Source organism: Seriola lalandi, unplaced genomic scaffold, assembly GCF_002814215.2.
Source record: "Seriola lalandi dorsalis isolate HSWRI2012SDOR001 ecotype SW California unplaced genomic scaffold, Sedor1 jcf7180002054578, whole genome shotgun sequence".
NCBI lineage: Eukaryota > Metazoa > Chordata > Actinopteri > Carangiformes > Carangidae > Seriola > Seriola lalandi.
In genome coordinates, this window is record NW_019525131.1 from 1,217,062 (window position 1) to 1,240,358 (window position 23,297).

General features: G+C 41.3%; 1 protein-coding gene across 1 annotated transcript in view; it reads right to left on the reverse strand.

The window, feature by feature from the left end:
* The window catches only part of LOC111663601 (F-BAR and double SH3 domains protein 1-like), a 49,637-nt gene extending 27,599 nt beyond the window's left edge, over positions 1-22,038 (reverse strand). The window contains exons 1-9 of the mRNA XM_087177037.1: positions 21,862-22,038; positions 11,271-11,368; positions 11,083-11,128; positions 8,483-8,556; positions 7,439-7,583; positions 7,147-7,283; positions 4,561-4,624; positions 4,113-4,241; positions 2,682-2,804 (exon numbers count right to left, since the gene is read on the reverse strand). Coding sequence (XP_087033163.1) covers positions 2,682-2,804; positions 4,113-4,241; positions 4,561-4,624; positions 7,147-7,283; positions 7,439-7,583; positions 8,483-8,556; positions 11,083-11,128; positions 11,271-11,368; positions 21,862-22,038 — 993 coding nt within the window. The remainder of the gene's footprint in view (positions 1-2,681; positions 2,805-4,112; positions 4,242-4,560; positions 4,625-7,146; positions 7,284-7,438; positions 7,584-8,482; positions 8,557-11,082; positions 11,129-11,270; positions 11,369-21,861) is intronic.
* Between the last annotated feature and the right edge of the window lie 1,259 nt (positions 22,039-23,297).

The following is a 23,297-nucleotide window of genomic DNA, read 5'->3' on the forward strand; positions in this document are numbered from 1 at the left end:
TTTAAAAAATATAGAAGATGACATCAGTAGATGGAAACATTTGCCAGCATCAATACCGGCTCGTATAGCGACCATTAAAATGAATATCTTACCCCGCATTAACTTCATTAGCTCTATGGTTCCACTGCCACCCCCATCAGGCTATTGGCAAAAATTAGACTCCTTATTGAGAAGTTATGTTTGGAAGGACAAACGACCTAGTATAAAGTGGTCGGTGCTCCAGCACAGTAAGCCCAATGGAGGATGGGCATGTCCTAACTTTAAATTATATCACTGGGCGTTTGTGCTGAGAAGTCTTAAATTTTGGATGGATGACGATAAAGTTTCTTCCTGGAAAAGTATGGAGCAAGATTTAATCGCACCCATAAGGTTGAAAGATTTTCCCCTGATGGGCATTTCTTCTAAGAAGTGTGGCTTACATTATGGTCCCATATTTTCTTATCTATTGCAGGTGTTTAGAGCAGTGGAGAGATTTATAGGTCATAAAAGTATTTGGTGTAAGTCATATTTGGTGTATTTCTGTCTGGGGGGAAACCATTCATTAATAAGGATTGGGAAGAGAAAGGCATTAGAACTCTTAATGACATCAATGGGTCAAGAAATATCCTTGACTTTCAGGAAATGATCTCTCAATATGGAATTGATAAGCATTCTCTTTTCTTTTATTTTAGACTGAGGTCTGCATGTAAGGCCTACAGGGTTCCCTGGGGAGCAGAACTAAAAATTCATCCCGTTCTAGGCTGGTTGCAGGATGCTCCTAGACGGATAGTATCATATTTATATGATCAATTAAACTCTACAAAATATTCACCCTCGGCAGGAATGAGAGCATGGGACAGAGATGTAGGGGAATTACAGCGGGATCTGGACTGGGATACAATTTGGATTTCTGTTTTTGTGTGTTTTGTATGTTGGTATGTGTTGTTTTGTATCTAAGAAAATTCAATAAAAATTGAATGAGAAAAAAAAAAATGGAGTTGCAACCAACTCTTTGTATCTGTGTTAATCTTGAGTAATGGCTAAAAAGTATGTTCTGAGGTCACCATGACCTTGACTTTTCAACTTTTCACCTTTGACCACCAAAGTCTAATTACTTTATGTGCGGGATTTCCTCAAGGAACTCTGGCGATATTGCATTCACAAGGCCAAAATCATGATTTGTGAGGTTAGCACGCCCTTGAACTTTGACCTTTGACTCCCAAAATCTAATCATTTCATCCGTGAGTCCAAGTGAACAATTGTGCAAAAATTCCGTCAAGGCGTTACTGAGATATTGTGTCCACCAGAAGGGACGTTTGTCCTTATGGACGGACATTCTGAAACCAGTATGTCTCAGGCTCTGTCTCTTGCCAGCGAGAAGACAATAAAACTGCCAAATGTCAGTCAAATGTTTGATAAACACCACAGACATCACAGAGTTCGTCTAATTAGCTGATCTGAATCACCTCTGTCTGTCCATCTGCACTAAGAGGTTGCCGTGGTGATCCTAAGTGCTCAATTCCTACTGAGTGAGACCTGGACTCAGCTTAAACACACCTCTCAACCTCTGGCTTGCCAATCAAAGACTATTCAATCCTATCAGCTAAAGCCTTGTGTTTTCTGAGAAAGGAGACTCTGCCCAAGTCAGTGATATAAAGTACTTGTCTGTGGAGTCAAAAGTAGCTCCAAAGTAATCTATCAATTAGAATATACATCATGTGGAGTCAGTTAGAATGACAAACTGAAATTAACTGCCGAATGTTTCCTGAGTAAAACTGGACTGAAACATGTTTCCAGTGAAACCAGTTGAGATGTGTCTAAATAATGTAGAAATGTAAGTAAAGTGGTTGATAAACACCACAGATACCAGAGGAGTCTCTAACAAGGTAATTTGATCTGCCTGTTTGCCCCCTCTCTGCACTCAGAGGTTGCCCTGGTGATTTTAACTGCTAAGGTTTTACTTAGTGGGACAGAGATTCAGTTTAAATGTACCTCTCATACTGAGTTTTTTTATTGAAATATTATTATGTTATTATATGCCTACAATGCTATTTCAAGAGCCGAAAGAAATATCCTATATCTAACCTATCTAATAAAACACTTTAATTGACAGGCACTGTCTAAAATAAATGACAAGTAATTGTAAAATACACATGTCATGATTACTACGACCACTAGATGTCACCTAGAAACCAAACCTAATTATAGGCCCAGGAACATGTTGGCTGTGTGGCGTGAGCTTGGCAGCCGAGGAATGTGTTGTTTTTCATTTCGGTGACGTTGTCTGTCAAAAATAAATGACAAGAAATCCAACATTACAGTAGCTTGTAAACTATAGGTAGAAAGAGAGCTGCAGTAGCAGAGACACAGCCAGTGTGAACATACACATGATTTTCCACAGCAGTTCAGCGACATCAGCAACCACGCTCACACAACACAGGCAGTGTGTTCCCAACGTAGGTCATAATGACCTGCTGCACAGACTAACTATTTCAGACATTATCAAATGTCTGTCACTAACACCAGTCGGAGTGAGTCTGTTATTAGAAATGTTTCACTCACTCTGATTTAACATGAATTAGAATAAGAGCCTCTATAACCAGACAACACAGTCATCCCTTAAACCAATCAAAATAATGAACTCAGTCTCACGCACACACACACACACACACACACACACACACACACACACACACACGCACCTTAGCCACACTGTCCCATATCTTGCTGTACAATTTCTGTGTGGACAGACAGGTGTCCAGCTCTGTCCCACACAGCAGGAGTAAGTGATTCCTCAGATCATCGTAAATGTCTCCATCCATTTGCTGATGAGGAGAAACAGACGATGAGATATCATCAGTACAAACAAATGATCACAGATGAACACTTTCATGTAGAGCAGACGATACACTCCATGGTCACTTTATTAGGTACACCTGTCTAATCTGATGTAATCCAATGAAATGTTATGATGCCTGGTTGTTCAGTTTTTGTTGACAGCGTCTTGTGTTATTTAAATCATATATTTTGTCATTGCGCTCCAAGTGATGGTGCTGCATAATATTCAGATGTGTTTGTAACATTCTGACCACCCCTCATGCAGGTAACAGGAAGGACAAAACAACAGAAACACCTCTCAGTACACCAGCTTTAAATATGAGCTCAGTCATAAACCTGTTATTATACATTTATTATACACTGTATTTGCCTGAACAGATGTACCTAATAAGGTGTATATGAACATGAAGGACTCCTCATAAAAAGTTCCATAGGGACAACGTCAGGCTGTGAGGTGATGTTTGGTGGAGGGACACAAAATCAACTGTGGTGTGTGTGTGAGCCAACAGGAGGTCATAATGTACCTGCTCTATAGGCCCAAAGTCTGAAAAACTTTCAGCATATGTGCCCAGTGTGCACCTGTAGTTTTCTATGTTGTCAACTTATTTCAGGTAATTTGATAAATGCAAACTTCTTAAAAACCTATTGAAACTTAAAAAACAGGGTCATTTCTCTACAAGATTAGGTCACAGTGCAGCTTTTCTTTGAATTGTACTGTTACTTACTCTCGCCAGTGTGTCAAGAGTAACTGCTGTCAGTCATGCTGTCAGTCATGTGCTGTCAGTGTGTCAGCACATGACTGACATCTTTTGTTAACCTTTAATTATACACACTGCAGCGTTAGTGCACACTGTATGGTGTTGTTTTTTCTGTTTTTATTTTGTTTGTTATCATGGTAATTAATATCAAATTTTAAACTGGCACCTTCAGCCTCTCTCTCCCTTTGGAAGTGATGAGTCAGTCAGGATCAGTTTCCTCAAACAATTCTACAGTTTCTAATCAAAGTGAATCGGAACTGTTGGGTATTAGTTGGTGAAAAAAAATCAGAGGATGAAGGGGGGATTTCAACTTCTCTGTCTTGAACATCAAACATCAAGGAAACAGTGATGATGACAGAGATAAGTTTTGTATTATTACTAACATAAGTATAACACATCATGCTTCAATTACAAAGAAGCTCCAGAAAGAGAAACACTGTCAACAGACCAACATCCTGCAACACGTCAGTAAATCATGTGGTCAGTGTTCAGATATACATGTGTGTATATGTGTGTGTGTGTGTGTGTGTGTGTTACCTCCATAATATGCGGTAAGTCATTGGTATAGTAGTGTTGGTGATGGGCATTCACTGCTGCTAAAGCCAGGAGATACTCATTACGAACTTCAGTCAAACGGTTGTCACACTCTTTCAACCTAGCAGTGAGCTACACACACACACACATACACACACATACACACACACACACACACACACACACACATGATAACTAAACTTAAATCTTACGGTACTTCATTAAACTGTATTTCTGACCTCGTCAGGTCACCTCAGGTCATTGCCCTGACTACAGCATACATGTTTATAGGTAGAGAAGCCACAGCTGTTTACACCATCACCAAATGGAAAATGGTTATTAAATTAACCTCCATGTCATGAATGTAGAAAGCCTCAGATAAACAGATAAAAAACATGACCTTCTTACTTTAATTTCTGATTTGACGATGAACAGTAATTCAGCTCCATACCTTAGCAGTCATCTTCAGTAGGCCAGTTTTAAAGTGGAAGATCCCATGTTCACTCTTTCTGGCCCTGGAAGGCAAAACATATGAGACATAAATATCCAGAGTGTACCCACATGTTATCTGAAACAGTTCCATAAATAATCTCTGACTGAATTCATTCTGTCCCTGAGACAGCATTTAACACACGCTGTATTTTGCACATACAAACACTGTAGCAACATGTCCACAGTTGACAGCTCTGTGTGTACAACACAATAAGACAGAATTAATTACTCTGGCTTTCACTTCCTCTGACTTTTTTTAATGGGTATTATAAAACAAAACATTGCATGATGTGTAGTAACTTCCAAGGCTGGTAACTAGCAAGCTGAGGCTAGCAACCCACTGGAAGCTAATTGTTAGCTTCCAAGGGTGAATGAATAGTGGGCAATTCCCACTGCCAGCCTCTCAGTTATCAGCTCCACGTTATCACTGGCCAGATCAGTAGCTGACTTTGAGAAGTCAGTGGAGGCTGTATCCTTTTCAGTGGTCTTAATTTAGTCCCTTACCCTGCGCCATACGGGGTTTTCTCAAAGCTGCTGGACGAGTTACGCGCCAAAATTTGGCGGAAGAATAATAATAAGCCCGAAGGAATATTAATAGATGCCTTGGGGCTCCGCCTTTTCCCCCTCATCTTTCCTCCCATGGAGGGTTTTCAAGTTGGGCATATACATTTAGATCTTTTTCATTTATTAGTGCTCCGAGGCTCCTCTACAGCTAGAATAGCTGAGAAAACCCCGGTAAAATATACATCAAAACGTGCGTCTTGATCCCGAAAGAAGTGCTATGACTTTTGGTGTTAAAATTCCAGTTTTTCCCAAAGTTATTCCCAAAATACTGGGAATAAATAATGCATTAGGAATGCATTGGAATTTTCTTTAAAAACCCACAAAATTTCACCTTTTTTCTACAAAATTTCACCTTTTTTCTGAGTCACCCAGCTCTCTCATACCTGCACGTAGAAATGTGATTCAAACTATAAAACGGAGGAAAACTTCTGCCCTCTCAAAAACACAGGAACTGTTTTTACATAACATGTAAACTTTTCAAACTATGAGCACTCAAAGGAGAAGTGGAAATCACAGTGACAGCATCAGTTGGCTAGAGTGCGTGAAGCAGTAAAAAATGACCTTTATTTTTATTTTTAACTCGAGCTCACGGCCAAACTGTAAAAAGGAGACAAATAATTCTATCTCAAAATGTAGACATAGTTGTTGGGATTCATAAAATGTAACTTTGACAGGCAGGGTCTGCACAAAATTTAAACGGGGGTGCCGAGTCCAGCAGCAATACCTGTCTCACTCTCATTGACACCTAATGTAATCGTCTTTTTTTTTCAAAAGAATCTCACTCTGTCTTCGCACTGAGCTTACTCACTCATTTTAAGGAATATCTGAATAAAGACTCTAAGAAACTTCTGGCTTCAGTGTCTGGCACGGTCTTTTCGGTTTTTGAAAAGAAGTAACGGTTTTCTCATAATTTGCAATTGTTTGAAGCCATGTTGAAGCCAAATTCTGGGCAGATTTTCACATTGCCATGGCAACGGCAGCTCCTGACCTGTGTGCATGTGTGCGTGCCTAGCAACCAGATAACCAACTCTCCAAGCTCCGCTAGCTTTACATTAGCCGCATGTTAGGTCTTAAATTACATTTAGTTAGGTCTTAAATATGTAAGTCCATTTACTGCTTCCTTCGTTGCTTTTTTTTTTTGTTTTGTTAAATGAGTGAATGAAGTTGTGACGGTCTCCGCTGAGACAGAGGAGAGGAGAAGCTACTAGCCCTCTCTCGCTGTCACTTCTAGTCGTGTTGCTCTCCTCCCCAGTAATGTTCGCACCGAAAAAAACATAATAGTGGTAATTTAAATAGCGGTTCATGGGATTTATTAACCCTCAGGGGTCCCTCTGTCCTTTTTTGGACATTTTCTTCACTTTTCTTTTTTGATTTGCTGATCATTTTGGCTGTGTTACAGCTGAAGGTATGGATTTCTGCAAGAAAGTGTCTTTTTTGACATATTTTTAAAATCTAATGTCAGTTACTGTTACAGGTCTATTATACACTGGTAACACATTTTGAACCCTCTGGGGTTCCTTGCGTCCAAAAAAGGACACACAAAGAAAATGCTATAAAATCATCATATATCAATATTTTTTTCTGCTTTTTTTTGCATACATCTCTTAAACCACTTCAGTTCTGCTCAAACCTACCAAATGTTTATTAGTTTTCGGGATTTTACCCTTTAAATGCCAGTTTGAAGACATTGTTGCCTCTTGTTTTATTAAAAAAAAACAAGACAGAATATGAGATATTTCCCACATAATACATGATGGAGGGATGTGACACTGTTTTATATCAGAGTCTTTTATATCAAGACATTTCTCAAAACCAGAATATGATCAGGGTGACTTTTGAACACTGGAAATAAATCATGTACTCATCCCGGCAGTAGCCCCCGTGGCACTCAAAATTTCCCTGGAATTTTCTAGTATATATAAGACTTTCTTCTCGCTTCTTCTTTCTTCTCTCTCTCTCTTTACCACGGACTCACATTCACCTGGTCTGTGCATCAGCAGCTTTCTCTCTGGCGATGTTGGCGATGTGGCTGAGTCGATGGTACGTCTTTTTGATCAAGTGCAGCTCTCGCAGGGCATCCAGCACTTCACCCTGTACCCTCTGGAGCCGCTCCAGGCCCTACCACACACACACACACACACACACACACACACACACACATATATTTCATGGTCACAGTGCAGTGTATTGCAATTATGAGTTCCTGTTTAAAGTATCACTCTGTAAGTGTACTGTATGTGTTTGTGTGTGTGTAGTTTGTGTAGCTCTCTCACTCTCTTAGCTCGGATGTCCTTTGTGTTGCGGAAGCTTCTAGAGACTTGTCCTGTCAGCCTGCGGTACTCCTCAGCAGCAGCAAGTCGTGATTCAGCAGTCTGAGCTGCAGCATCCACCATTGACCGCCACACACCAAACACACTTCTGAAAACACACACATCAGCACCAGTGGCTTAACTATAAAAAATAACAGTCCACATTCAAACATCTTTCTATAATCATATATTATAAGCCTCTGTGTATTATCCTGTGTTCAGTTGCCAGATTGGATGGTTTTTCTGTTCTTCAGGGAAAGTTCTCATTTAAATGGGTAAATGAAAAGAGTTGTGCTAACTGGAGCTAGGTTTTGTATCATTTGGGTGGTGTTCACCACCAAAAAGTTTAGCTATATTCTCAAATACCAAAGCAGTTTGCGGGTAAGAACCCTCACCTTAAATAAAGTCACTGAAATGATCGAAATGATCAATTAACTATTGAGATATGTTTTGACTGATCTTGGTGTTGTACAACATCTTTGCAGCACCACTGTAGAGTTATTTTAGCCAATTTTGTCATGATTTTTATTAAACACAGCTCAGAAATAATAGGCCAAGACCTTGGTGACCTCAGTGGTGGATACAGCCATGATCGCAGAAAGGTGAAAAGTTAGTCTTACGAATGTAATGTAATAGGTGTGAGATTGTAAGATCTGTGTCAGCTGCACTTAGTGCTCCACATGTGAGAGTGGGCAACCCTGTAGAGCTGGTCTGCAACAACTAAAAGGTTTCATAGCTATCTGACCTCATCTCCTGGAAGCAACATGGTGTATTTGCATAAACAAAACCACTGTTTTGGAAAACATGTTTAAATCATCATGACTGACTTTCTAATAAAGATGATGTCAGCAGTCAGAGCCAGAGGCTTGGTGGCATTAAACTGAAGTGCAGTTCAAAGTTGAACAGACGCAGACAAATAGTCACATGTGCAGTCAATACATATTTTTGACACAAAAGGAACTCCGTAGAAACAACTGGTGAGACGTTTGTGTGGGAGTGTGGAGTTACCCAGAAGTGATAGCATCTATGTTTCCTCTCTGCCAGTCTCTCTTCTGGTACTGAACAGCTAACCTCTGAAGAGCCTGAAATACAGTTCACAACCCACAGAAAACACAGTAACATGTACACTATATTGCCAAAAGTATTGGCTCACCTGCCTTGACTCGCATATGAACTTAAGTGACATCCCATTCTTAATCCATAGGGTTTAATATGACGTTGGTCCACCCTTTGCAGCTATAACGGCTTCAACTCTTCTGGGAAGGCTTTCCACAAGGTTTAGGAGTGTGTTTATGGGAATATTTGACCATTCCTCTAGAAGCGAATTTGTGAGGTCACACACTGATGTTGGACGAGAAGGCCTGGCTCTCAGTCTCCGCTCTAATTCATCCCAAAGGTGTTCTATCGGGTTGAGGTCAGGACTCTGTGCAGGCCAGTCAAGTTCATCCACACCAAACTCTCTCATCCATGTTTTTATGGACCTTGCTTTGTGCACTGGTGCACAGTCATGTTGGAACAGGAAGGGGCCATCCCCAAACTGTTTCCACAAAGTTGGGAGCATGGAGTTGTCCAAAATCTCTTGGTATGCTGAAGCATTCAGATTTCCTTTCACTGGAACTAAGGGGCCAAGCCCAGCTCCTGGAAAACAACCCCACACCATAATCCCCCCTCCACCAAACTGTACACTTGGCACAATGCAGTCAGACAAGTACCGTTCTCCTGGCAACTGCCAAACCCAGACTCGTCCATCAAATCGCCAGATGGTGAAGGGCGATTCGTCACTCCAGAGAACGCGTCTCCACTGCTCTAGAGTCCAGTGGCGGTGTGCTTTACACCCCTGCATCCGACACTTTGCATTGCACTTGGTGATGTATGGCTTGGATGCAGCTGCTCGTCCATGGAAACCCATTCCATTAAGCTCTCTACGCACTGTTCTTGAGCTGATCTGAAGGCGACATGAAGTTTGGAGATCTGTAGCGATTGACTCTGCAGAAAGTTGGCGACCTCTGCGCACTATGCGCATCCGCTGACCCTGCTCCGTCATTTAACGTGGCCTACCACTTCGTGGCTGTGTTGCTGTCGTTCCCAATCGCTTCCACTTTGTTATAATACCACTGACAGTTGACTTTGGAATATTTAGGAGCGAGGAAATTTCACGACTGGACTTGTTGCATAGGTGGCATCCTATCACTAACCATGCTGGAATTCAATAAGCTCCTGAGAGCGACCCATTCTTTCACAAATGTTTGTAGAAACAGTCTGCATGCCTTGGTGCTTGGTTTTATACACCTGTGGCCATGGAAGTGATTGGAACACCTGATTTCAATTATTTGGATGGGTGATTGAATACTTTTGGCAATATCAACAACACAACATGTTTTGACTGAGGGGCCTCTGTTGTAGTAGTAACCAGTGTACACATTAAGCTTCATAAAATGTGCTCATGATGATGTGATGACAGTGATTGTGGCTGTGGCCTGGAGATGGAGAACCTCTGGTTTTCATTGTGACCTCTGTCTCAACACTGACACTGAGCTGTGCTCAGTCGGCTTCACTTCAGGGTCATTATTTCTTAATCCCTTGACTTGCTGTTGTTATCTCTGGATAAGCTTAGTTGGTTTTTGCGTTAAAATGAAGTAACAGATGTTTTCAGCTGCACACCATCATCAGGTCAAAACTTCAGTTTGTCTGATATTTTGTGTTTATTACCAAGAACCATCAGCCTTCATCAGCTGTACTTGGTGTATGCGCTAACTCAACTTAAACTTTAGCATTGCCATTACAAGCATGTTAGCATTCTGATATAAGCATTTAGCTCATAGCCAGCTGTAATGGTATGGCTGTAGACTAGTTTAAGGGTTCCCTCTGGTCGCTCTTATGTATTCCTCTTTAGTGTCATGGTGTGTTGTAAAATGATTGGCCCTGTGTTTCTCTGTCTGCTGCTGACAAACAACCACACTTCTAAAATGACTGATATTAAATATTTGTCTATGTAAATGATTCAAAGTGTCAGACATTTTCACAACTGGGTAAAGCCAAAAGTACACAACAAAATCATTGAACAATAAACGTGTGGCAGCTGGGTTCATCACTTTTTTTAAGTTATTTTTTTCTTTTATTCTGATTGTGACAGTGAGGGGATGACATGCAGCAAAGGGCCACAGGTTGGACTTGAACTTGGGGCTCTGTGGTTTGGACTACACCTTCATGGTATGTGCTTTACCAGGTGAGCCTCCAGGCACCCTGTCACTTCTTAGTGTCCTCTTGAAACACTTCTGTTGTGTTATGGTTGTGCATATTTGCTGCTCGTGTTGTCAGACTAATAAGATGTTTGCTAAGAAGTTGGGTGTGCACTTGTCAACATAAATGTCGACACACACACACACGCACACACATTCTCCACAACAGTGTAAAAAAGAGCTTTCCTGAAAAGGTGGAATCTTGGATCATTTGATGAGAGTAAAGTTAGAGTAACATGAGATGACAAACACAGAACCTGCACTCACACACACTGAGCTGGGCTTCAGATCAATAAGTGATGAGCATTTCCAGTAACAATGAACAGAAACAGAACTGATGGTGGACCAGAATAGATTCTGTTCACTCACCTGACCATACCCCTTCTCTATTGCTGCCCGGTGCTTACTGAAGGACCTGAGGGAACACAACATCAACACACGTGTAACTTAACACGCTTGAATTCTCCATTTCTGTTGTTCTATTGATCTCTCTGCCTGCTACTGTCTGGAGGATTTCATCACATATCCATATCATGGAGTGCCACAGAGTCCAGTACCTGATCTCCTCAAGCAGCTCAGTGTCCTGGTGCTGTTTGGTCTGCAGTTTACTGAGCTGCTCTGAGAACACCAGCTTCACCTGCTGGCTCTCCTTCACCTGCACGCACAGTCATATTTCAGAATCAACTGCATGAACACAAACAAAGTTTGACTCTGATTTCCACCTGCTCTCACTGTCCTGATACACACACACACACACACACAGGTCTTACAGCTAAAACTAGGAAAACAAAGATGAAAGTAGACAGGTTGCAATACACAAACTATAGTGTAGGGGAGAACGGGGATGGTTGTAATATGGGTCAGTTGTAACTACTCCTATTCCTCCAATTAGGAACAAGTTAGGAATCATTTGATCAGCACTCTATACATAGCTCCATGTGACAGACAGACAGACACCGAGCACGCACACACACACACACACACACACACACAGAGTGTACATCATAATGCTACATTTCACCCCAGAATATGTAACAACTAACAACTAGGGTGAATTGTAACATTTCACTGTGGGTGTAGGTTTGCATATGGACAGTAAGGACAAGTCCCTAACAACATTTTGGGAAAACAGAATTGTCCCTACCAATATTTGAGTTAACTCGTACGCACTATGTTTGGAGTGATGTAAAATTAAATCATTTTCGATGTGCCGGTCTAGAAGCTATGTCTCCCACAAGACCAATTTAGACATATTAACATTTGATTGGCTGAGGGATTGGGGACTATCTGAAGGCTAATTTCATGTACAAATATCGCACTTAATGCCACTTCTATAGTAAATGAAACGTCTAGCCCATATACAGTGGCAAGAAAAAGTATGTGAACCTTTTGGAATTTCATGGTTTTCTGAGTAAATTTGTCATAAAATGTGATCTTATATTCATTTAAGTCAAGGGTATTGACAAATATAATTTGTCTTAAATAATACCACAAAAAAAAAAAAAAAGATCTTTCATGTCTTTGTTGTGAATAACCAAAAAATCCTCATAGAACTTGTGGAAAAAGTATGTGAACCCTTGAATTAATGACCTCAAAAAAGCTAATTGGTGTCAGGTGTGGACTAAAGCTACTTTGACTGATAAGAGAATTCTTCAGGATAATCTGAGAATGTCTGTACATCAGCTGTAACTCTCTAGAAAGTGGGTGATGCAACAGGACAACGACCCAAAACACCGGAGCAAGTCCACAACAGAATGGTTCCAGAAAAACAAAATCCGCCTTTTGGAGTGGCCAAGTCAGAGCCCAGACCTCAACCCAATAGAAATGCTATGGATTGACTTGAGAGCCATACACATGAGACGTCCAAAGAATATGGCAGAGCTTAAGCAGTTCTGCCAGGAAGAATGGGCAAAAATTCCTCCGATGTGCAGTTCTGATCCAGAGCTACAGGAAGCGCCTGGTTGAGGTTATTGCTGCTAAGGGGAGGTCAACCAGTTATAAATTCTAAGGGTTCACTTACTTTTTCCACTGCCATTTTGAATGTTGAATGAGTGTGTTCAATAAAGACATGAAAGATCAGATTTTTTCTTGTTATTATTTTAGACACATTATATTTGTCAATACCCTTGACTCAGATGAAGATCAGATCAGATTTTGTGACAAATTTATTCAGAAAACCATGACATTCCAAAAGATTCACATACTTTTTCTTGCCACTGTACTTCCTCATCCGGGCAGATTCCAGCTGTTATCCTCCTGTATTGACTGACAGCCAGAAGAGTTTCTGTGTGTGTGCCAGAATTGGTCTAGATGTGGAAGTAGCATCTGACAGTCATGTATATAGACCAGATTCGGGCCAGGGAACCAGGTATATACTGGGCCAGAAGAAAACAAGCAAGTGGCCGGAGTATGTATTTTGCTGACTGGGACACGGAAGAAGCTCACTACCTAATGTCATCAGCCTTACATTACTAGATTGTTACCCTCAACCAAACAGGAAGTCAGCCATTTTAAATTCAATTTGCAATTTTGGCGCCATTTTTGTGATTTGGTTGGTCATGTACTTTAATGAACTCCTCCTAGGGAATTCATCAGATCAACATGATCTGTGGTCAGCATCTCAAGACCTTTGTGATGTTAAATTGCAAAGCTTTTGAGTTTTCGCTGTAGGACTCACCCCTGATGGCATGGCAAATTTTGATCCTTTGCCATGAAAATTCAACTCGCTATAACTCCAGCATGCATTGTCCAAACAGCCCCATGATTTCTGATGCGATGAGAGTCCTGCCCTGAACAGAACTATATGTCCATATTTAGTAGTATTTATAGCGCCACCTATACGCAACATGTGGTATTATGATTTACTTTTTCATTTATTATTCCTAGACAATTGACCTGGCCCTCAAAAAAAGGGTCAGAAAATAATTTGTTGAATATGCTGATGCTTCTTGGATGTCAGTTTTGAGTTTTCACTTTAAGGTGTGGCTCTGCTGGTGTGTTAAATACGAAACAGGAAGTGGCTTTATGTCCACGAAAGATTGTCCGATTCCAGATCATTGTTGGTTTATTCTCATCTTCAGACCCGTGCAATTCTATAGTGCAGAGCTTTTGATTTTTCGTTAAAGGGCCCGCCTGGGGCGGCACAGTGAATTTCGATCCTTCACCATGAAACAGGAAGCTGCTATAACTCCAGCATGCAGTGTCCAAATAAGCCGAATTTTATAGGTGTGATGAGACTCCCACCCTGAACACATCTACATGCTCATATTTAGTAAAACTCATAGCGCCACCTAATGGAAATATAGGAAGTGGTTTTAACTCTATGATACTTTGCCCAATCTTTCCGAAATTTTACGTTTGATGACATCTGCATACTAATATGTAACACTATATTAACAGCACCACCTACTGAAAATAGTAAGCAACTCTTATGTGACAATCCTGTCATTTACATGCCATTTTCAGTGTAAGGTTTAATATAGAGCCTCATGTGTGCCTATTATGTGGTCTCTGGCTCTACCTAGTAGTCAAACCTGAGAATGCATATATAAATCATTTAAATCTTTTCTGTTGCCACACAGTCTGTCTTAATGCAGTGTCTGGCGGTCGCTCCGAAGTGTGACCACTTCGAATGGCGTGCTGTGAGCGCAGGAGTGTGAAGGCCCCGTTCATCGCTGCTTGCAGCTTTAATGTTCTGTTTGTTTTGCAGAAATAACACCTCCACCATGTAATAGCAGACACATGGGACTAGCTTGTGATACATATTGAGCACACTGGCTTAAAAAGTACAGACAGAAAAGTCAAAAAGGTTACAACCATCTCCCTTCTCTACATACAAGCATATAACATTTACCATTACAACACTGTTAGCACTGGTCACTTCTCTACACAGCAGTACACTGTTTCACAACTGATCTCACTGAGATAGCTTAATCAGCTTTCACTTTGAAGCTCAGTTACAACTGTCTCCAGTCATAAACAACAGAAAAGGGACAACATGAAGTCCAACTCTGGAGTTCACAAATATGTGAAGGTCTCAAATACCTTACAACGTACACTCTAAATGATCTTATACAGACATCTGTATTTAGTACATACACTGTAAAACACTTACAGACAAATGGTTTTGTCCTTACAGAGGATCAAGAAACTGTATCCACTGTCCAAACACAAAATATTCTTATACACAAATATTTTTTTAATTAATCTATAAATCTATATTTTTTTAGCATACTGTGTAAAATACATAAAGTATCAGTATATCAGTGTTTTAACTGAAATGCTCTTCAAATTTAATTTAATGTATTAGCTTTGTCTTACCTTCCTGGGTGGTGGCTGCATGTTCAGATGCTGCTAGTGTCCATTAGTTTCAGCTCTGGTGCTCTGCTCACTTCCTCTATGAGTTCACATGTGCACCTCTCTCTTTCTCTCTCTCTCTCTCTCTGTATCTCTTATCTCATCCACCTCCTCACCCCCCTCTGTGTTTCTCTGTTCCTCTCTCTCTCTCTTTCTCTGTCTCTCTCTCAAATTCAAATTCAAGGAGACTGTTGACAGGACAGTAGCACAGTAATACAGCAATATTTTGCACAGGCTAATGTCTGGTCATTGTACCTGTGCATATACACACACACACACATACACACAAATGCATATACTGTACATACATATACATGCAGCAAGAAAAGGAAGTTAAACACAGCTGATATAGAGCGATATTGACTGATATTACCCCTTAGTGTGTGAGAGAGTGTGTGAATGGAAGTTTTCTTGGTTTGTTTTGTTCTATTTTTTTTTTTTTTTTTTTCATTTATTTATTTATTCATTAGTGCCACGGGTGCTCAGCTCCGAGGCACTCCTCTACAGCTAGAATAGCTTGTGTTGTGCCGGGTCTGCACAAAATTTAAACGGGGGTGCCGAGTCAGGCAGCAATACCTGTCTCACTCTCATTGACACCTAATGTAATCGTCTTTTTTTTTCAAAAGAATCTCACTCTGTCTTCGCACTGAGCTTACTCACTCATTTTAAGGAATAGGTCTGGCACGGTCTTTTCGATTTATGAAAAGAAGTAACGGTTTTCTCATAATTTGCAGTTGTTTGAAGCCATGTAGAAGCCAAATTTTGGGCAGATTTTCGCATTGCCACAGCAACGGCAGCTCCTGACCTGTGTGCGTGCGTGCGTGCGCCTAGCAACCAGATAACCAACTCTCCAAGCTCTGCTAGCTTTACATTAGCCGCATGTTAGGTCTTAAATTACATTTAGTTAGGTCTTAAATATGTAAGTCCATTTACTGCTTCCTTCGTTGCTTTTTTTTTTTGTTTTGTTAAAAGAGTGAATGAAGTTGTGACGGTCTCCGCTGAGACAGAGGAGAGGAGAAGCTACTAGCCCTCTCTCGCTGTCACTTCTAGCCGCGTTGCTCTCCTCCCCAGTAATGTTAAATTATTATATTTTTTTCTGCTTTTTTTTTTTGCATACATCCCTTAAACCACTTCAGTTCTGCTCAAACCTACCAAATGTTTATTAGTTTTCAGGATTTTAACCCTTTAAATGCCAGTTTGAAGACATGTTGCCTTTTATTAAAAAAAACAACACAGAATATGAGATATTTCCCACATAATACATGGTGGAGGGATGTGACATTGTTTTATATCAGAGTCTTTTATATCAAGACATTTCTCAAAACCAGAATATGATCAGGGTGACTTTTGAACACTGGAAATAAATCATGTACTCAGCCACGGGGGCAGTAGCCCCCGTGGCACTCAAAATTTCCCTGGAATTTTCTAGTTTAATATGAGCTGCTTTTTCAACTATTTTAGTATTGTGTCAGTAATCTCTTCAGGTGTGACATTACAAGTTTTGATTGTACATTTCTTCTTTCTTTGGTTTTTACATTTTGTTCATTATTTACAGTTTTTTGCTGTTTGTTATACATTACATTAACTACTCAAGCCTTTATCCGACATTTCAGGACATTCAACCTCCAGCTTTCAAGTTCTGCTTTTAATCGTCAGCTGTTGCTTCAGCTACTTCAGCTTTTGCGTCAGCTACTTCAGCAATGCTTCAGCTTCTTCAGCATTGCTTTAGCAATCTCATTCAGCTCTCAGCATTCACACAAATTTTGTAGTTATTAGTGTGAATGCTGTAGCAATCTTTATTATTATTATTATTATTATTATTAGTCATGGTCTCAGCCTGGAGGCTCCAGGGTTTTGTTTTTTTTTACTTTTTTTGGACTTTCTCACTTCCTGTTTTATTTTGTAATAAGGTTTCCTTGTGTGTTTCAGTGTTTTGCTTCCTGTCTTGGTCTTGTTTGTGTGGTGATTGTCTGCCCCGCCCTAATGCGTTTCACCTGTGTTCAATCACCCTTGCCTCCCTTGTCTATATAGTCTTTATTATTATTCAAATATTTTTATTGGCTTTTTATATTGCAAACACATACAACACAGTCAACAAGGCTTCAAACAGCAGTCACAATGTATATGGAAAATAAAATAACAATAATAACAACATGAAATGTATATATATAAAATAAATAAATAAATAGAATAAAATAAATAATAATTCAAAAAAACCCCAAAAAAATCAAAAAACCCAATAATAATTCAAAAAAAACAATGACAGAAACTAAAATGTGTCAAAAATTGAGGACCAAAACTGTACCAACTTTGGGCATGCCCAAAACATATGATAGAGGGTGGCCAGAGCCTGGGAGCATCGGGAGCAGGTCGGATCCACATCTGGATATATCCTGGCCAGTTTACTTTTAGACAAATGGAGTCTGCGGAGCACTTTGAACTGGAGCAAACCACGTCTGATACAAATTGAACTTGAGTGTACTCTCCTAATTGCACTTTCCCAGGAATCATCTGAAACTTCAAATCCCAGTTCCTCCTCCCACGCTGCCCTAATATTATTAAGTGAAGGAGAGGCTATGATTTGAATTCTCTCATACAGTCTGCTCACTCCCCCTCTTTGGTCTGGATCTCCACCCAAACACTCCTCTATCCAGTCATTTGGTGGGAGTGACGGAAAGGAAGGAAAATGCTTACGAACAAAGCCGCGCACCTGCAGATATCTTAATGGATGTGATCTGGGAATATTGTACTCGTTTACAAGCTGCTCAAAAGACATGAACACACCGTCCTTGAAAAGATCCTTCACCCGTTTCAGACCATTCCTGAACCATAACCTAAAGGCTGTGTCCGTAAGTGAGGGCGGGAAGAGTGCATTAGCTGAGATTGGGAGAGAAGACGTATCTTTCCTATGTTTGAAGTGAGTCCTAAATTGAGACCATATTCGTAGTGAGCCACTCACAATAGGATTGTTTGTAAGGTGCTGTTTACTAAGTGGTAGTGGTGCACATACTAAAGAAGGTAGGGACACAGGATGGGCGGAGTATTGTTCCATTTCAATCCATACAGGTCCATCCCCTTCATAAAATGCAGAGACCTAGTATGACAATTTATAAATATTAGCCGCCCAATAGTATTGTAGAAAATTTGGTAATGCTAAACCTCCAGCCTCTTTCTGTTTCTCAAGATGCGCCCTCCTTATCCGTGGGATGGTCTTATTCCATATAAAGACGGATATTGATTTATCTAACTCATTAAAAAAGGCCTTTGGGATAAAAACGGGCACTGTATTAAACAAGAATAAGAACCTAGGCATAATTGTCATTTTAACAGAATTGACTCTGCCGGCAAGCAATATAGGCAGTGCTGACCAACGGACAAGGTCCTGCTTGGCCTTCTCTAGGGCTGGTTTAAAATTCTGTTTGAATAAATCACTATATTTACGTGTTACTGATACACCTAGATATGTAAAAGTGTCACGAGTTTCTTTTAGTGGATATATGTCGAAGGACATCCGTTGAGCCTGGTCGTTAATAGGGAAGAGCAGACTCTTGGTAAGGTTGATTTTGTAGCCTGAGATCTTCCCAAAGCTAGAGATAATTTCTAATGCCTTAGGTATAGAGATAGAAGGGTTGGACAGATAGAGTATCAGGTCGTCCGCATATAAAGACAGCTTGTGAGTTTGCCCCCCCCTGTCAATACCCCTGAGCTCCCCAGTACTCCTTAGTACAACTGCCAGCGGTTCCATGGCCAGGTCGAATAAAAGCGGGCTCAGGGGGCAGCCCTGTCTGGTCCCCCTACGTATAGGAAAATAATTGGAAATTGTCTTATTAGTGCGAACTGAGGCCAGCAGTGTAGCATACAAGACCTTTATCCAGGAACAAAAGGCTGGTCCAAAACCGAACCTCTCCAGAGTTGCAAATAGATATTCATATTCAATACGATCGAACGCTTTGTGTGCGTCGAGGGAGAGCAAGACCTCTGCAGATTGTGACTTTTCCGGAGAATAAAGAATATTAAAAAGCCTACGTACATTGCTAAAAAGCTGCCGCCCTGTAATAAAACCAGTCTGATCTGGGTGTATCACTGTATGTATGACAGACTCCAATCTACTAGCCAGAACTTTAGTTAAGATCTTGTAGTCGCAGCAAAGTAGGTTTACAGATATGATTCACATTTCAGGGGGTCCTCTCCTTTCTTAAGGAGCACAGAAATAGTGGCCTGGGTCATTGTAGGGGGGAGCGTTCCACGCTCAAGAGCTTCGGCATAAACATTTTTTAGAAGAGGGATTAGTTTGTCTGAGAATTTTTTTTAAAATTCAGTCGGGAAGCAGTCTGGCCCGGGGGCTTTACCGCTCCTCATACGTTTAATTGCCCAATCAGTTTCTGCGGCTGAGATGCTGTTGTCAAGATCTGTCCTATCTTGTTGACCTACTACTGGGATTTCGAGACTATTGAAAAACTGAGCTAGCTTCGCATTGTCACAATTTTCAGTGGCATAAAATTTTCTGAATTGCTCATTTATGCCTTTTTGATCTGTGGTTATCCCTTCTGGGGTGTTAATCTCCGCAATAAATCCAGCCTCTGCAGATTGTCTTAGTTGGTGACAAAGTAGCTTGCTGGCACGTTCTCCATGCTCATAAAACTCTTGACGGGATCTGAGATGAAGTTCCTCAGCCGACTAGACGAGAGAGTGTCAAATTCAGTTAGCAAACCTATTCTCTCCCTACTAAGATCAGCAGATGGAGCTTCTGAATTTTTTCGGTCGACATCATTTATTAAAGAGATGAGCTCGTTAAGGCGTGCTGAGCGTCTTCTGTTCATACTTACATTATAAGATATTATCTGATCGCGTAAATAAGCTTTCATCGCTTCCCAGAGGTTACAGTGGCTTGTATCCGGCGACTGATTTGCGCTGATAGGAAGTTAACAAAATCTTCATCAGACAGAAGACGTGGGTTGAGTCTGCAGGTATGTTGTGGAGGCTCGTTATTCGGAAAGTAAAGCGCCATTGTTACTGGGCTATGGTCGGAAATAACAATACCCTCATATTCACTAGATCTCAGGAGGGGCAGGAGTTTTTTGTCCAGCAAAAAATAGTCTATCCTGGAATATGAGTGGTGTGCTGGAGAGAAAAATGAATACTGTCTCAAAACCGGATTTCTATATCTCCACGCATCAATCGCCCCATACGTTTGGAGAAAAGCATTTATGGTCTCTGCTGATTTACTTAGTGTTCCAGATATGGTTCTTGAACGATCCAGAGTGGGATCCAGAACACAGTTCAAATCTCCCCCGAGGACCAATTGATGACTGTTTAACTCTGGAAGAAGGGAGAAAAAATCACTGAAAAATTTAGCATTGTCCCAGTTGGGGGTGTAAACACAAGCCAGAACCACTGGCACATTGAACAGATGTCCCTGGACAATAATAAATCGGCCATCTTTATCTGGAATTATATTTGTGTGCCCAAATTGCACATCCCTCTTAATTAAGATCGTTGTGCCACGGCATTTAGCATTAAGTTTGGAATGGAAAAGAGAAACCCCCCCCCTCTTAAGTCTGGTGTGATCGGCATTAAGTAAGTGTGTTTCAGTTAAGAATGCTATATCTGTTTGCAATTTCAATAAGTGAGAAAACACCTTACTGCGTTTTACTGGGTGATTAAGCCCTTTGGTGTTCCAGTTTGTAAATTTCGTATTTACCCGCCCTAAACCGCTAGTAGTAGGGTCCGCCGTGTTCTAGTATCTGAAATGAGATGACAGCCATCGGACTAGGAACTGCTCGATTATAAAACATTTCGACAAGTGACAACTCTCTGTATGAGCATTGTAGAATAGGATTCAAAAGAAGAAGATTTGAGAACAACAAAAAATAAAACAACACAGTATCAAACACATCATTCACAAGTCCCCATTGCCGGCCTCTCCCCAGACGAGAGGCTGCATGTATCCCCGGTCGTACACTATCGCACAACAAAACAAAGCTTACCTCATGAGACCGAGTCTCACCAAAACCATATGAATAGCAAAATAAAATGTTGCAGCTAAACTAAACTAAATTGTCATCGGATGTGATATACACTCATTAAATTTCCAAGCTAGCACCAGGTTATCTGTAACTTCAACCCCACGCCGGTGATCAGAGGAAATACTAAAACCACTGAGTCATTAATATCAGGGCCCCATCAGCTCAAAGCAGTAAGTGAATGTATGATGGATTTTTGCTGGTAAACAGTGGGCACAGTACAATAACATTAGACTTCAGTGGAGTTTCTAACATATCCAGTTATGTTAATAACAAAAGTTAAGTGCCTTTACCCTTGGCTAGTAATTAGTGGAGATTATAAAACCATATTAAATGTATCATTATTCTTAATCCCAACCGAACAAAAAAAAAAGAAAGATAAAAAAGCACAAATACTTGTTTTGCTGGCAATCACCGGACGTGGTAAAACCGCATTCGACTTCGGCAGAGTCTCTAATCAGTCCAAATTATGTTAACAGGGCCCAGTTAGGCAAAAGTGAACAGTGAAATGTCTTCAAACATCACTGATGGTCACCAGGAATAGTAGAACATATTTCCAAACTCACCGGTAATGTATTGTCAATGCCATGTAACAAAGACCGGTCAGGGCTGAAAAGCTGAATGTTTTTACCTTTTGCTGGTTGTCACTGGAGACTTCCGCTGTATGAAACGTAGAACCTCTCACCGCTAAACCTTTTTAGGCCGCGCGCTTAAAGTTTTTCATTATGAAATCCTTGGCCTGTTTTGGGTCTTTAAAGCTTGTGCGCACGCCATCCGACGTCGTTATCCTCAGCTCCGCTGGGTACCACAGGCCATAGCGGATTCCCTCGCAGGTCCTCAACAAGCCCCTCACCTCATTAAACTCTGCCCGCTGCTTGGCGACTGCCTGTGTGTAGTCCGGCTGGATGCGGATGTTATCACCGTCCCCCGTGGTTAGATGCTTCATCTGCCCGGCTTTTCTCAGAACTTCCTCCTTCTCCGTGTAATAATGGCATATGATGATGAAGGCTCTCGGTGGGTCAGTGTCACCTGGTCTCACCCGCAACGTGCGATGTGCTCGGTCCAATAAAGGGGGCTTATCGAGGCCGAGCGTCTCCTTCAGGCATTGAGATATAAAGTCCGTCGGGCGCTTCCCGTCCTCTCATCTCTCCTTTATCCCGGTAATGCGTAGTTTATTGCGGCGTGACTGGGCTTCCAGGTCCTCGTGTCGTGCTTTCTGAGTGGCGAGCTCTCTCCGCACGGTAGCCATGTCCCGCTCCAGAGACGCAATCTGGTCGGAGTGACTGTCGGCTGCAGACTCCAGGGTGATCACCCATTTATCCAGAGCCTCATTTTTGGCGTTAGCATTGTCGGTAGCAAGTTTAATTTCTGCTCTCAGTTGGTCGGCCTGGTTCCGGATTTCAGTAGCTTGTGTCCCCGCCTTGGTAAGCAGTTCAGTCCTCAACTCGGCGATTGCTTGGAGGATAGCTTCATGTCCGCTGCTCAAGTCAAGTGCAGCGGCACACGTGGTGTCTTCATCATCCTCTGGGCTAACGTTAACTCTGGAGCTAGCTCTTGTGTCAGGCACTTTTCGGGGGTTTTTAGACATTTTTAGCCGGCGCAGAGTCAAAATCCCAAACCCGGTGCAGAGTCTCAACTGCGGTTATGAGTGTACCTCGAGTTCTTCACATTAAATAGCTGCTTCTTGATTTTAAATAACGTTGGCGAGGAGCTCAGTGAAAACACGTCCTCACATGGCACCGCTCAGACCGGAACTCCTATATAGTCTTTGTGCTTCCCTTTGTCTGTGTCGGTTCGTCTGTTTTCTGGGTTTGTCCACATTGCTTCATGTCTGGTTGGTCACAGTGCTGTTCACGTCTGGTTGTCCTCAGTCTGTTCATTTCTGCTTTACCCTTAGTCTGTTCATGTTGTCTGTTGTCTTTCTGTTTATCCCTGCTGTCTCTCTGTTGTTCTCTGGATCTTGTGTGAAATAAACCTGTCTGCACCATCCCCAATGTGTTGGCTGCATTTGGGTCCTACTTACCTCTAAACCCTGAAATTATTATACTTCCGCTTACTTACGATCTCTAACTACTCCTTCATACTTTGTCCTACAGAAACCGTTCAACAATCAAAACGTTCAGCTGCAGTGAGAGAGAGAGAGAGAGGGAGAGAGACTTTGACTTTAGCACAACTTTATTTGGGACCTTATCAATAACATCCTTG